Genomic DNA, 14904 nt, shown 5'->3' with positions numbered 1-14904 from the left:
AATAAAATAAACAGTAATATAGTTGATAAAGATGTGTTAACGTATATTCAACAATTTTTATTGATTTTTGACAGACTTTCTTGCCAAATAGTCCAAATTACTATCTTTTTCTAAATTTACAGTTTTCTCATAGAAAAATCAAACAAATATTGGGAAGTTATACACCAAATTGTTGGAAATAATTTTTCTCATCCGAATCCGGCATAAGATTTATAAAAATGTTGATTATGAAGGAAAAAACACATTTTTTCAAAAAATCATAGGTTTACGCTATTTGTTCATAGGTGGCGACATGTGTCTTTTAGCTTTGCTGCAAATTTTCTATTGTTACGGAAAATTCATGATCCTGCAGCAGGTTTGTAATACTGGTTGTTCGTTCGTAGAGGGTGCCGAAAAGTTTGGTTATGTTCACAAAAATCCAAAAAAAAAAAGGTACGAGGATCAAACTCACGACCTCTGGATTGGAAATAGAGCACGCCGCTAGAGCAGATATACTCATTTAAGGGATCTGACTGCCGAACCAGACAGGAATCGAATTCATCACCTTCCGCTTACAAGGCGAAACCCGTAAACTCACGGCCACGGTAGCTCGGCACAATTTCACATTGGCTTGTACAACGGTAAAAAAACACGATTAAAAACCATCTCTGATCACTTTTTTTTAATTTTAATGCAAAAAAAATATGGTCAAGACAACATTTTTTCGATGGATCAACTATGGTCCCCTTGGCGAGCTGTCAAGTAGGACCTTTTCTGTCAAGAAGGGCCGTGAAGTTAATTTTTAAAAATTGAATTAAAAATCCATTTTAAATCCTTTGAGGTCGTTCAAAAGGTCATTGTACTCAGAAAAATAAGCTTTATCGTTGTGAACAATAATATCACAACCCAAGTAACCATCCAGCACTTAAAAAAGTCCTAAAATAGCAATAAATCGGCATTCTATTGCTGATTAGTCTTCCAACAGCATTTGTTAATGCAAATCAGCACTAAATCATTAGCATTGTCAAAAGCTAAGATAATGCTGATTAAGTGCCGCTACTAGCAACACTTCTAAAAATTTCCATCAAACTGGCAACACGATTCTGACTTTGAGTGAAGTGTGAAAGAGAGAGTACCAGAGTAAACAAACTTCTTGCTCACTCTTGCAGTCACACAGTCAGGATTTTTTTTGTACAGAAATTGTTTTTTAATATATATTTAGGTGTTTTATCATGTAAGTTTCTGATATTATCAGATATTTTTTTCCATTTTTCATTTATTAAATTATACGTTTTCAGTTTCTACAGAATAATCCATCGTCTCAATGTCGGAGACCTTCAAGCAGCCGTTCCCGCGAGTCCCGCTCGGGTGTTGGTTCAACGGTTGGCCCACAAGAAGTCCGGAATTTGCAAGAGGCAGTGGCACCGAGTTTCAGGACAGTTTCAGATGCACCGTCGAAGGCTATGACCCGCATGACGTCATCGGCAACAACGGAGAGAATAAGCTAGGTTGCTACCCTAAACCGGGAGGGAGTTGTTTTGGTTTTCGTGTGACGTGCTTGGCAAATAAATGTAAAAATAAAGTAAATTCACTTTCATTTAAAATGGAGACATTAGTTTTATAAGCATTTATATGATGTCAAAAGATTCCAATAAAAAGAAGTTTAGTGTCCATTCATATGAAGTACATGGATCCTTGTAATCACAGCAGAGAACGACTCCTCATATAGCCGTGAGGACACGGGCTCAGGAACAACCACCACATCGGCGACGTCAACTTCATCACTTCTGGAATAAGCAGCAAACCAACATTACAAAAATAACTCAATCGGTAAAGCAGCTGTGGGCAAACCAAAAATAGAATTGAGAGTGTGTAGGGAAAAGGCGGGGAAAGAGGGAGATAGATACAATTTTGCTCTCGCTTTTTTTTTTGACGTTTACCGCAGGGGTGGACAGTAACAGTCGAGGCCAGCACTTAACCAGCCGAGTAAAGTCCAAAAGCGGCCACTATTCAGCACTATAGTAGCTGTTAGTGCTGAAGTAAAAACTGTTTAGCTTTTACTCGCAGCTGTGAAAGCGCATTAAGGGCCAAACAGTGACCGGGTTTAAGTGCTGGATGGTTACTTGGGAAATTTAAGCTTAATTTTAGGACCCAATTAGGTTTCTAGACACACTGCAAAAAAAAAACGGCTTTACCGATAACAAAAACACAAAAACTTCTCAGAGTGCATTGATACAAACAATGATTCTTGAAACGTCAATTAAAGATAGATTGAGACCTAAAAGTCGTCAAGACCTAAAAGTGGGTCTTGGGGGTGGAAAAAAATTGTTATAGAAAAGTCGTAAAATAATGAGAAATAATACAATTGGTCAAAAAGTAATTAACATGGACTTAAAGCCCACAAAATCCCCTAACTTTTAACCAAATAGAGTAAGGGTGGTGGAGACTGTTGCAAAGAGATTAGGGTTTAAAATTTAAATTTTAAACAGTAAATCACAGCTATGAGAAAAAGACAAACCAATCAAGGTGAACTTGGGGGACAACGCAGAGCAAACCAAACCGCGCATCAAGTGCGCCAACTGTGGAGGTTACCATACCGGCAAATACCGTGGATGCAACGCACGCAAAACCTTTCTCGAGAAGGGGGAGATGATGATTATTCACCAATAAAATCAAATCGATAAAAAGATGAATTAAAAACAGCTAAAGAAATATGTTGCAAAGCCGTAAATAATTTAGAGGCAGTAAATTTTTCGGAAACTTGATAACAAACAATCAGCATTTATTATTGTAATTCTCTCTTTATTTGCAGTTGATACGGTGCCCCGACATCGGGCACCATCGTTCATCATTCATGAAGTATATTTTATAAATGTACACAGTTTTTTGTTTGTTTTATTTGTTCACTTCAAGCGCTCGCCCTTCAACTTGGCTGATTTTTTTTGCTTAACTTCTTTATTTGCAACGATCAAAACACATTTCGAGCCCTCTCCTTCTCAAACGGGTTCTCAGTTATTAGCAGTTCGTTTTAGCAACTCTCTTCATTGGCATATTATTACGATTTACGTGGCCCTCTCTTCCTCTTGAAACGCAGAAATCTTACGCACGCGATTATTTGTCCCTCGTGTCATGTGTCGTGCAGGTCGTGTGTGTCGCGCACGGGTCGTCTCTCTGGGTTTGTACTCTTGTCTGTAATATATATGCTACAATGTGTGTAATGCTCGAGCTTCGGGATTCATATTCGAGTTTTCTTTTTTTTTTCGGGATGGCGTTTTTTTTTTTCTTTGTGTGTGTGTGGAAAATGTACAGTTTGGATTTTTTGTAGATTTTGATCATGTTCAGGACGACACCACATTCCAATCGCGTTTGAAGACCTGATTTTCACCACCTTTGCAAATTTCTCAAGCGTTACGTTAGTTTAGGAGCGCGTGTATTCTCTATAGATTAAATGTGTGTGTGTGTTTATTTGTGTGGGTGTTGTGAGTTTATAAAAGCTAACCTGATATAGGGCATAATAATTGTCCGCGTCCACTTCCCGCACCGCACCGGACTTGGAAAGTGTGTGTGTGTAATTCTAAAACTCGTACGGTTGTGTGGTTTTGTTGTAAAGAGAGTGATTCTTGCTATCGTTACTTGAATATTATTATGCACGCGCGTGCGTTCAGAAAGTAAGAAGAGTGAGTTGATCCTGTTTTCTCCTTCTGCGCCACGTCTTTCCACGTCTGATTTTCATGTTTTTTTGTTTCCTCTAAATAACTGTTAGTACATTTTCTCGTTCTGGGTGATATAATAAATACATTTTAACTACAGACACATGTATTAAAAGAAAAGAAACCTAAATTTTAAAGCTATTGGCCGAAAAAGGAAGGGAAAGTTTTGCAAATCGTGCGTTGAATTTTTAACTCGTGTGATTAAGGCGCGCGAAATAAAGTACGAAAATGAAGATCCTGTTCTGGCCCTCTCGCTCTGCTTTTAGCCGAAGTTGAAATAAATATTTATAAATTCTCTAATCTCTGCAACTGAGCTAAACTGAACAAAATAATATCTGCTAGTGCTGCTTTTACGATACTACACGATTAAACAGTAAATAACCAATGATAACAATAACGGGCGCTATGTACATCAGAAGATTCATGACCGATTTGCTCTTGAAGTGGCTAAAGTCGTCGCTCAGCTTCTGCAGCTGCTGGTTGAGCCGGATGTTCTCCTGCGTGAGATGAGTATATTTCTCCTTGAATGCAATCAGTTCCTCCTCCCGCTGGACATCCGGATGGTTGATCAGCTCCAGCTCGTGCTCGATGCTACTGCTCTCCAGCGGCAGATTCTCGACCCGTTCCAGGATGCTTCCGTTGGGTTCTCCGCCGCCGGTCACCGTCACTGGCGTCGTCTCACCCTCGAGACTGAGATTGCTATCGTTTGGACTGCTGCTGATGCTGATGCTATGGCTATTGCTGGTCGCTGAGTCAGTCGTTTCGAGGCCACTTTCGTTCAGCTGGAGCAACTTTTGGCCCACGAATATCTCGGTAGTGTCGATCGTTTCCGTCTTCTCGTCGTCGTCCTCCTCATCGTCGTCATCGTCTTCGTCCAGCTCGCCCAGATTCGAACATATCGAGACATCACTCTCGCTAACATCGGCGCTCAAAACGGCCGGTTCCTCGACTTCGGTTTGCGTCTCAACGGACGCCACTTCGATCGCTTTCGTTGGCACCGCCTCTACTTCAGCCTTCCCCACGGCGACGACTTCCTCAACCGAGAACGCCTCCTGCTTGTGGAGCGCCGCCATTGCACTGTGCTTCTCGTTCTCTATGTTCTTTTGCTTGAGCAACTCGTTCTCCATCCGTTCCATTTCGTCCTGGCAGCGATCGTTCAACGCCCGCAGCTCGTCCGCCTCGATCCGCAACGTGGCCAGATTTTCGCTCAGACTATCGCACTGCTGCTGCTTCTTGTCCAGCTCGTCCGACCGCGGCCGGGACTCCAGCTCCTGCTTGAGCGTTCGCAACTACAAATAAAAGACAACATGAAAAATCCCAAAAGACGAAAAGCTGCCCAACCAACTCACCTCGCCCTCCAGCTCATCGTACTTGACTTTGGCCACCACGCTGTCGTCGCTCTTCCGGTTGTCCTCGCGCACCTTGCTGACCTGTCGCAGCAGCAGCGCGCACTCGCTCTTGATGTGTTTGAGATTCCGCCGCAGCACGTTCTGGTTCAGCTCGCAGCTCAGGTGGGCCGGCAGCTTCGTACCGGACGAGGATCGCTTTGGCGGGTTTTGTTGTGGCTGATCCGCGTTCGAGTTGGCAATCGTGGCCGCCGCTGTCGTCGTCGTCGTCGTTGTGGTCTCGTTCGTGGACGGCTGCGAGTCGGACTCTCCGGTTGCGTTTTGCACGTTCTGATTTCCGTCGCATTCTTCGCCGTCAGCGATCGTCGGGGGATCGGCGGCGTTGTCGTTGGACACGGCACCCGGAACCGTCGTGTTGGTCGTCGACGTCGAAGTCACGCTGGCGTTGTCATTTGGCTCGTTGTTTTCTGGAAAATTGCGAGGAATTAGAACGAAATTTGAGAGCGTAGGATATTCAACGCACCATTCTCGACCCTGCTGTCGTTCTCCATAAACAGTGAGATATTACGCTCCAACGTCATGATCCGCTTCTGCAGCTGCATCACGCTGTCCTCCAGATTGATCTCCTTCTCGTCCGAGTTCGCATCAGCTTCCTGTTCAAATAAAATAAACTTACTTCAATCAACTGCTCGGTTTTCAACCACAAGTCATACTCACGGCATCGTTACAAATAGCCTTAATAATATCTTCAGATCCTTCCAATTTCTTAATATCAGATTTGAGCAGCCAATCCGAGACCGCCGAGTTGTTGTACTCTTGCTGCTGCTGTTGTTGATCGTCTTCGTCCGAGGCGTAAAACTACAAAATGCCAACCAATTAGTAACTGAACGTAATGGCGAACAACTGACTTCAACTCACCGCGTAGAAGCTAATCTTCTCCTGCAGCAGGTTGATCTCGTGGCTCAGATTGGACACTTCAGATTCTTTCGCCTTGAGCTGCTCCTCGCCGGCCGAAACCCGCTCGTCGTACTGATTTTGCAGTGCATCCAGTCTGCCAGTTACTTCCTGAAAAAGTCAACATTTAGTTCCGGGTGTCTTGTCAGCACGATTTCAAGCCACCTACCTGTAACTGCAGCTGCGTCTTGCTGAGCTGCTCGCGCAAAAACGAACACTCGTCCTCGCTGCTGCACAGGGCCTTCTCGATCGCCGTCAGCTTGTGGGTCGCGTCCAGCCGCTCCTGGTGCACCTTCCACAGCGTTTCCTTGGCCGAGTTCTGGTACTGGTACTTTTCGTCCTGCAGCTTCAGCACCTCCTCGCGCAGCTTGTCGTCGGTCATGCCCTTCTGGAAGTACTGCAGCTTCTTCTCGAGCATGTCGATGCGGCTGAGCAGCCGGTCCTCGTCGATCATGGCCTGCCAGCCGAGGGCCGAGTTTTGTCTGCAAGAATGCACAAGAATTAATATCTACGCTCACATCAAACTCCGCAATTTAGTACTTGGTCGCCTCCACCATCTTCTGCAGACTCGTCAGCTTCGTCTCCAGGATCTGCTCGCGCTGGTTCGCCTCCTGGATGTACTGGTTGAGCCGGTACAGGTCCACCGGCGGGATCTTCGTGCTCTGGCCGCCCACCCCGATCGACTGGCTGGCCTTGGTTTCGCGCCCATCCGGCAGGAACAGCTTCAGCGTGGCCACTATGCAGCCGTGCGTTTCGCGGCGCGTATTCTCCATAACGTCCACCCCAAACTGGACGATATCGCCCGAGCTGACCTCGTACGGTTCCGACTCGGTGCTCGTCTGGCTGAGGCGCACATTGTTGATGAAGGTACCGTTACTGCTGCCCGTATCCTGTAACAGAGAACGACATTTAGTCTTCAACACTTCCGTAGAGTTCATTCGACCCCTCACCTTGATGAAGAACTTTCCGTCGTTGTACCAGAGGACGGCGTGGTTCCGCGACAGCACCTTGCAGTCGAAGATGGCATTGTTCTCCGAGACGCGGTTCCGCGCGACGGACCGGCCAACCTTGACCTCCTGGTGGGGTTCGAGAAATAGGGTGCGGTTCTGGAACAACAACAAACCAACACGGTTTATTCACTCGTTAAGATGGCAATGACCATCCTTCTCAAATTGAAAATGCAGATCAGAAAGACAATTTCCAATATTGATCCATAGAATCGCCTAAATTAACTAAATTTATTTGGCATCCGTTAAGGTAGGGCTGCTGAAGATAAGCTCTCAATGTATTTCATTGGATATCTTTCGAAATATTGGTCAATGAACGTCAACTGATGATCAATAGTGAGTTGTTTCGGTATAAGCGGTAAATGCACTTCGGAAGGAACCGGTCAAGAAAAAAATCAAATGGGTAGCAGCGGCAGCTAAAACAAGCCAGATAGGGTGAAGAAAAGCCCCAAGAAATCACTCCGACTCCTTTGTTCTGCTGTTCGTAAAGCTGTGCCTTTCCTTCCGATCTGCGTACTAGCCTATAACTATAGAAAATTGTTTGGATTGTTATGCTAGAGTCAGTTTAATACAAGTCTTGTTATAACTCAATCCATTTCTACGAATCATCTTTGCGGTTAATTTTACACAGTAGGCCTGTCCATTGAAAATAACAAAAAATGGATTAATCGAACCAAAATTATTTAGTATGCTTCTGGAAAATGATCTGCTATGAGCTAGTTTATTAGATTTGGAATACCAAAACATGACAAAATAACAAATGTTTTGAAAGATTAATGCTTTGAATCGATCATTTTAATATGAAATTTACTGCGCAAAATTATTTTAAAAAAAATATTTAAAAAAATATTTAAAAAAATATTTAAAAAAATATTTAAAAAAATATGTTTAAAACTAGTTTAAAAAAAGCAAAAGTTGTTATTTTTTGCAATTGCCAACGATTTCGCAAATCTACTTTTCTTTGTATTTTTTTATTTGGATAAATCCTATGTCAAAAGAAGTAATTTTACATCATTAGTTTTTCCTTACAAGTCTCCATACAATTTCGGGGACTGGTCATACAAAACGGGTATGTAAATGTATGAAATTCTGTATCTTGAGAAGGGATTTTCTGATATATTTTATGTCTTTTCAGAAAAAAGGTACAGTCATCCCTCATATTCGGAACAGTTTACAGATCGGCCAATGTTCAAAAAATCATAGCAAATCGATTATTGAACTTATTGACTCGCTTTTACTTTCATTTAAAAGCTTTTCTTGCGATCTTTTGAATGCTGTATCGAACAACTGCAAATTTTTACTTTTATATCAAGTTTTTGAAGAAAAACTTTGACCCTTGAAATCCACAAATTCGGAACACTTTTTTCTTACGGATGTAAACAAACTTTGGATCTCTCCAGGAGTACATATTTGTAACAAAATAATGACTTCACACACTGCAACCAGTGATACTCAAGCTTAGTGATGTTTTATACATGGTCTGATAACTTTTTTTTGTGAAAATATCCGTTAAATTCAGGTGTTCCACAATTGTGGGAGGCACAATCAGGTGTTCCATATGAAACAGGCAATTTGGAGGCAGTTTTTTGCTGCTCGGAATAAAATATTCTTGAAATGCAGTTTTTTGTTTAAAACTACTACTTTTACTAGTGAAATAGCAAGAGAATGTCCAAATAAAGGTCCTAAAAATAGTAGGGTCGAGAGAAAAGCTGCATTTGGCATGCTATTGACAAATTATCACAAAAGTGTTCCGAATTTGTGGGTGTTCCGAATATGTGGGATGACTGTACACGGAAATAAAAAAATCTTTTTTCTTTATTTTACTTTTTATGATGAATTCCAAAACCAAGTATTTATTTTAAATTCGTGAGAAAAAAATTAAGATAATTCAGGGAACTTTTGCGAAATTTTCTGATCTTTTCAATGAAAATCATTCAAAAAATTTAGAATCGGGCTTAATAAATTACTTTACTTTTTTTCATATTTTAGATAAAATTATGATTTTTTTTTTAATATTTGTATTGACAAAATCAGAAATGGTCTAAAAATTGATAATTTTCCTTATTTCATATTTTAGATTTAATTATGATTTTTTTGAAATATTTTTATTGAAAAAATCCGAAAATTTCGCTGAAGATTCAATTTTTAAACATTGAACATATTTTTTCCAGTGTTTCTTTTGGAAGTTTTTTTTTAACTCAAAAAAATCAAAAATTTAAAACTACAAAAAAAGTATTTTTTAATCCATTTCCATACAAAAATTAATAAATTGAAAAAATACGTATTTTTGGAATATACCTATAGCCAAAAAAAAGTTATATCTAAAAAAGATTTTTTTTTTCGTGAATCTTGTTTTAACTAAAAAGTCCTAATCATAACCTTCAACTTTGCCGAAGACACCAAATCGATCAGAAAATCTCTTCTCAAGATACATTTACATACCCATTTTGTATGAACAGCTCCAAAAATTGTATGGAGACTTGTATGAAAAAAATATGCAAAATTACATCTTTTGACATAGGGAATGCATGGGCAAAGTTTTATCCAAATTAATAAATGAAAATTCAAAAATTCGGAAACAGTTGCGCAATTATAGGAAACGACTAAATTTAAAAATATTTGCCTAAAAAAGTACAGTGAAATTTCTTGGAAAGCAAAGGAGATAATAAATTTGTTAATCGGACAACTTGAAGATGAGATACAGCATCTTCAACTTTTTTTGATAACAATATTTTCAAACTTTTCAAATCAAGCCTAACATTTCAAATGGGTTAAAATTACAAATTCGAATAATGTTGATGTATTATTTAAAGACAAAAGTCTAGAGTTTTTTTATTAGGTCCTATAAACATATGAAAGGCAATAGTTTATTGGTCCTTTTAAAAAAAAAAACTCTGGAAGTGAACCTTTAAAAAAATAACCGTTTTTTATATCACGGGTACAAAAATTAAATCCATAAAATACTTCTTTTCATTTTAATTATGTTTTGGGGTACAAAAAAGGCATGTTTTTCGCAACTTTGAATGTTGTTGTATTCTCTAGTTCCCGGATATGGATTTTAAAAAAATGTGTTTTTTTTTTAATATTTTGAAAAGAAGGTCAAATTTTGAATAAATTATTATTACTGTTATAAAATGAAATTGAAAATCCAAAAAGAATTATTTGTAACAGTTAGTTAGGTGATATAAAAATATTATCAAAATTTTCAACTCAGGGCTAACATTCTAATAGAGCTAAAATACTAATTTCAAATTACCAATGCTTCATACTTACATTGAAGGGGTGCGAATTCTGCCGGCAGATCAGCACCGCCTTGGCCAGTCCCGGGAGGCCGTTATTGTTGTTAATGTTGTTGTTGTTGTTATTGTTGTTGTTGACATTCACTCCGTTGCTGTTGATACCGTTGTTGTTGTTGCTGCTGCCGTTGGTATTGTTCTGCAGCGCAATGTTGTTGTTGTTATTGTTGTTGTTTTGCTGCTGCTGCTGTTGCTGAACCTGCTGCTGGACCTGCGAGTCCCTGGTGAGTGTCGTCGTCGAGGAGTTGTTGTTGCTCACTACAGCAGTTTGCATTCTTACTCCTGGCACTTTCAGGAAGGATAAATAATCATCTCTATTGTTTATAATCACCATGACCTGCGCGGAGAAAAAAAAAAGGTGGAAAGAAAGTCAGTTAGATTGCGCCACGGCTCGCGAAATGGAAACAAAAACAAACAAACACAAGACACTTGCGAGAGAGTTTCCCGACACACCTGAACCGGTAATCGTCGTGCCCTGGGGCACAAACACCCAGCACAGGTGAGACCATGGGGAGGGTGGATGATAACATCGATACCGTCTTGGGCACGGGGAGCATTAATTCGCCAAGCGAAACTTGTTCGTTTTCATGTTTATTAATTTTTTGCTTCTCGCCAGGAGAGCAACTCCCCAGAGAGCAGTAGATTGAGCGACTTAACCCTTTACTGGTAATTAGGAATAAGTAAAACTGCAATTTTGATTGTCAAATTAGGCAAATATAAAGTAGTTTATGCAGCAAGAAAAAAAAAATGTTTTTGCCGAGCTGGATAAATACGACAAGTGCTGAAAAAGTCGAGTATGTAACAAAAATAAAAATAAATCAAAAAGGAGGCAGCACAGAGTTAAGAAAGCCAACCCAAGAGAGAAGAAATTAAGACAGAATTAGGCTGGACGTCGGATATCTTGTACCAGCCAGCCGAGTTTCGCGATTTTGCGGTGCAAATTGTGGCGACGCACGTGCGGGCGGACGCGAGGTGGAAGCAGAGTTTACGCTACGGGCAAGGAGGTCGTCGAATGTGGGTAAAAATAAAACACTGCGAAAAACATGTATGTAGGCTAGCTAGCGTGCGCGGATAAGCCAGAATGCGAGTGCTCTCGCTGGTCTGGTTGGTACTGGCCAGAGGGGAGATGTAAAACAGTAGTTTGAAAATTACTTTATCAGAGCGATTTGTGAAGTGTATTAAGAGGTAAAACTACAGATTTGAGGTTTCTTACAAAGAGACAAGTTTCGTAAGATGATTCAAATCAAACAGAACACAATACATGGGGGTTAGAGTAGTCAGCAAACTTCACAAAATCGAAGAATACGCCCGTGTAAAACGCACAGTCGATCCCCAAAAGCAAATAAATAAGTTAAATAAAAACAAACAGACATGGTCTGCGGCGACGATGTCGTGGGTTTCAGTTTGCTGAGCTGCATATAGGAAAAAGGAACTGACTAGAATTGAGCAACTTGTGTGCTTTTGAGCTAGGACGCATGAATCACGTAACAGGAAGACGACGTCTTCGAACTCGATGTCGTATACTAAAAATACTAAAACCCATCTCTAATCTATACGCGGGAAGTAAATCAACCCTGAACTAAAATCACATCTGGCAAATTCCGTCGAATCAAGTTACGCTGAAACAAATGGAGCACTGTTTCGAAACGAATCGCCCCGAGGTCGAGGGGTTTCTCCCCTCCTACACACTCGTATAGTTCATCTAATAACGATGACCTACCTACACTGATGTTGCTGCTAGTGACGTTACTAAAGTTAGTTGCACTCTCTCTCGCTGCATTGGAAAAGGGCAATCAGATGAGTTTGACCCTAAAATTTTACGATGCATATTACAATACAGCGACATTTTTATAGGGTAATTTTCGAGATTTGAAAAATCGAGCAGATGAGATCTTCACCGAGTTACGTTATATATATCTACAACAGACAGAAATTTCGCCACGCTGAAATCTGATACTTATCAATGGTCGACGAAAGGCTTCTCGTTTTATTATTATTTTGCTTCACCACTGAAAGGAATTCCTTGTGTTGTTATTGAAAGAAACAGCTGTTCGTCGCAAGTGCATCGTGTAAATCTCGCTCAAATCATTCGGGTGAAAATTGAGAAGGCAAACGGGTGCGGGTTCCGCTGCACCAGGGAGGTTGTTAATTTTTATGACAGTCGGTGTGGTGTCTCCTAAAATGAAGTGATGAAGGCGGAGGAGGCAGTGAAAACTGAACGGTTTAGTCGTATCGAATCGATAACTGGATAGGAGGTACAAAATGCAGCCGAATGCGCCGTGATAAACTTTATCGCCCGTAGAAAGTTTTATTGAAATTGAACACCGTTTAATGAGGAGTACCACCCTTTTGTATACTTTTGATAACGATACAAATATCAATTAATTTCTCCAAGTTTGTATTGAATCAACTGGAAATTGTTAACCTTAACTTATTCATTCAAAGGGGCAGTTCTACCTAATGAGTAATGTTCCCATTAAGCCCCCTCAAACGCAGAGTTCCAAAGATAACGCTACAATCGTCTAGACCGCACACGGAGTTCCCGTCCAAACGCCGCTGCACTGCCCTGCCATATCAGCAGTATACCTTTTGTTGTTGTGGTAGCCCTTCACAATCGCCCCAATTGTATTCAAATGGTGTACGCACGCAGAACGTAACCGGGGCCTGCCGCCAACCAACGATCTGGAAATCTACATACATGGCCCAAATCTTCCACAGAAGCAAACAACCAGCAATGCATATAAAGTAAATACCGTTTAACAACTTCACTCCACTTAACTCTCTGCCACGACTCGTGTACAACAAGGGCTTGGCTCGGCTGGAAGAGAGTGCATTCCTGTAACTGTAACGCGATTCCCGCGCCATGTTCCCTACCTTCGGTAGTAGTTGTACTAAAGGGTACTAAGGTGTAATAGAAGGGGGGAACTCTGCCAGACGTGCGCTGACTAAATCGTCTTGGCTCACGAAGCGCAACAGATGTGCATTCCTTCAGGGCACGAGCCTTCCAGCTCCAATCCAATCGCCGTCGTAATTTTTTATGACTTGTCAATTTTATTTTGTCAGATATCTGGCTAGGAAGTACGGGACGCCCCCACCTATATCTACTCCATGCCTGACTGCGCTTCGATTGCTCCTCCGGCGGCGTATAAAGTTGGAGAGAAAGGCAAAACTTCCAAAAGGGCGTGTGTCCCATCGTCGTCATTCTTGTTTGTGTGCTGCTCATCAAGAACTCTTCAAATACATGCACACATACGATACTTACAGTGTTTGTAGTACTGTCAGGCGACATATGTGAGGAGCGGAAAAATAAACTTGTCCAATCGAGGCATTCGCGGAATGATGTCGTCTTGAGGAAACGTGTTCATTAGAATCTTCGAAACGAAAGACCCCGCCCCGCCAGGGACACGACATTCCCGGAATCGATTGCTAATGGAGTTGTGGAAGTATGTTGGTTCGTAAAGGTTGCGAGCAATTACAAAAACTATTCAAATGCTCAAATCAATACCAATAAGCTATTGAATAAATACAGTGAGATTCAGTATAAATATCTATTCATATAACTAGCGGGCCCATCATCTGTTATCAGTTTTTAAAGAAGGTATTAGACTATGTCAAAAAACAGACTCGCACTTTTTTACAGTTTGCCTGCATTTGTTTCGGAAATGTCAGCCTGCATACAGTTTGCTTTGTTCGAGTGTGTGGCAAACTGTCAAACACCAAAAAGTGCGAGTTTGTTTGTTTATCATAGTCTAATATCTCCTTAACTATGATAACACAAGTGTCAGAAAAATTTTAATCAAAAGAGTTTCAATATTTAAATTAATCTGTTTCATTTTTTTTTCTGAAACGTGAAAATACTAGAACTACATTTCTCAGTTCCTTAAAACTGAATAGTGCAATGCTCTTCTTTTTGCCTTCCTCACCTTACTGAGGAAAGGCTATAAAATCACTCGAAAAATGAAATTTTTAATTTGATCTCCTAGACCAACTTTCATGTATACCTATCGACTCAGAATCAAATTCTGAGCAAATGTCTGTGTGTGTGGTGGGATGTTGATCAAAAAAATTTGCACTGGATTATCTCGGCACTGGCTGAACCGATTTGGACCGTTTTGGTCTTATTCGACCCGTCTTGGGGTCCCATAAGTCGCTATAAAAAATTATAAAGTTTAGTTAAGTACTTCAAAAGTTATTCTTAAAAAACTATTTTAACAATGGTCCGGAAGATTGTAAAAAGGGTGGTTTTTGTAAGATAACTCACAATGCTATACACTTTCAGAAAGGTAATTAAATTACCTTTTCAACGAGCTCAAAAGATCAAAGATCTGACAAACCTATCAAAAGTTATATGCACTTAAGTGTTATTTATGAACTTTTTGGAGGCCGGATCTCAGGTATTTTGATAAAACGTTGTCCGGATCTATCATGCGACCTGTCGTTGGTATGATTATGACTTTTCAGAAAAAATAGGTACCTACACGGAAAAACATCCAATATTTTTTATTTAACTTTTCATGACCAAAAGTTCAGTTCCCAAAATACGTATTTTACAATCTTAGATTTCATGGTGCGAGATGGTGCAAAATCTGGTTTAGATGTTTTTGATAAAATG

At 40.5% G+C, this 14904-nt stretch overlaps 1 protein-coding gene and 1 long non-coding RNA gene across 3 annotated transcripts in view; one reads left to right on the top strand and one right to left on the bottom strand.

Moving 5' to 3' along the window:
* The first annotated feature begins 929 nt into the window (after window positions 1-929).
* Window positions 930-1658, top strand: LOC119767786. Its single transcript, XR_005277704.1, has 2 exons — window positions 930-1213; window positions 1278-1658. It is a non-coding gene; the product is annotated as an uncharacterized LOC119767786 (long non-coding RNA).
* A 1102-nt stretch (window positions 1659-2760) lies between these two features.
* The window catches only part of LOC6052913 (sarcolemmal membrane-associated protein), a 36924-nt gene continuing 24780 nt past the window's right edge, over window positions 2761-14904 (bottom strand). For both annotated transcript variants that reach the window (XM_038253026.1, XM_038253027.1), the window contains 9 exons: window positions 10270-10629; window positions 6940-7095; window positions 6530-6879; window positions 6159-6471; window positions 5954-6100; window positions 5753-5893; window positions 5559-5688; window positions 5039-5502; window positions 2761-4978 (listed from right to left, as the gene is read on the bottom strand). In XM_038253026.1, coding sequence (XP_038108954.1) covers window positions 4040-4978; window positions 5039-5502; window positions 5559-5688; window positions 5753-5893; window positions 5954-6100; window positions 6159-6471; window positions 6530-6879; window positions 6940-7095; window positions 10270-10626 — 2997 coding nt within the window. In that variant the 5' untranslated portion in view covers window positions 10627-10629 and the 3' untranslated portion in view covers window positions 2761-4039. The remainder of the gene's footprint in view (window positions 4979-5038; window positions 5503-5558; window positions 5689-5752; window positions 5894-5953; window positions 6101-6158; window positions 6472-6529; window positions 6880-6939; window positions 7096-10269; window positions 10630-14904) is intronic.

This window comes from Culex quinquefasciatus, chromosome 2 (assembly GCF_015732765.1).
Source record: "Culex quinquefasciatus strain JHB chromosome 2, VPISU_Cqui_1.0_pri_paternal, whole genome shotgun sequence".
Lineage (NCBI taxonomy): Eukaryota > Metazoa > Arthropoda > Insecta > Diptera > Culicidae > Culex > Culex quinquefasciatus.
Note: the sequence above shows the minus strand (reverse complement) of the source record. Positions and strands in the feature narration are given on the sequence as shown.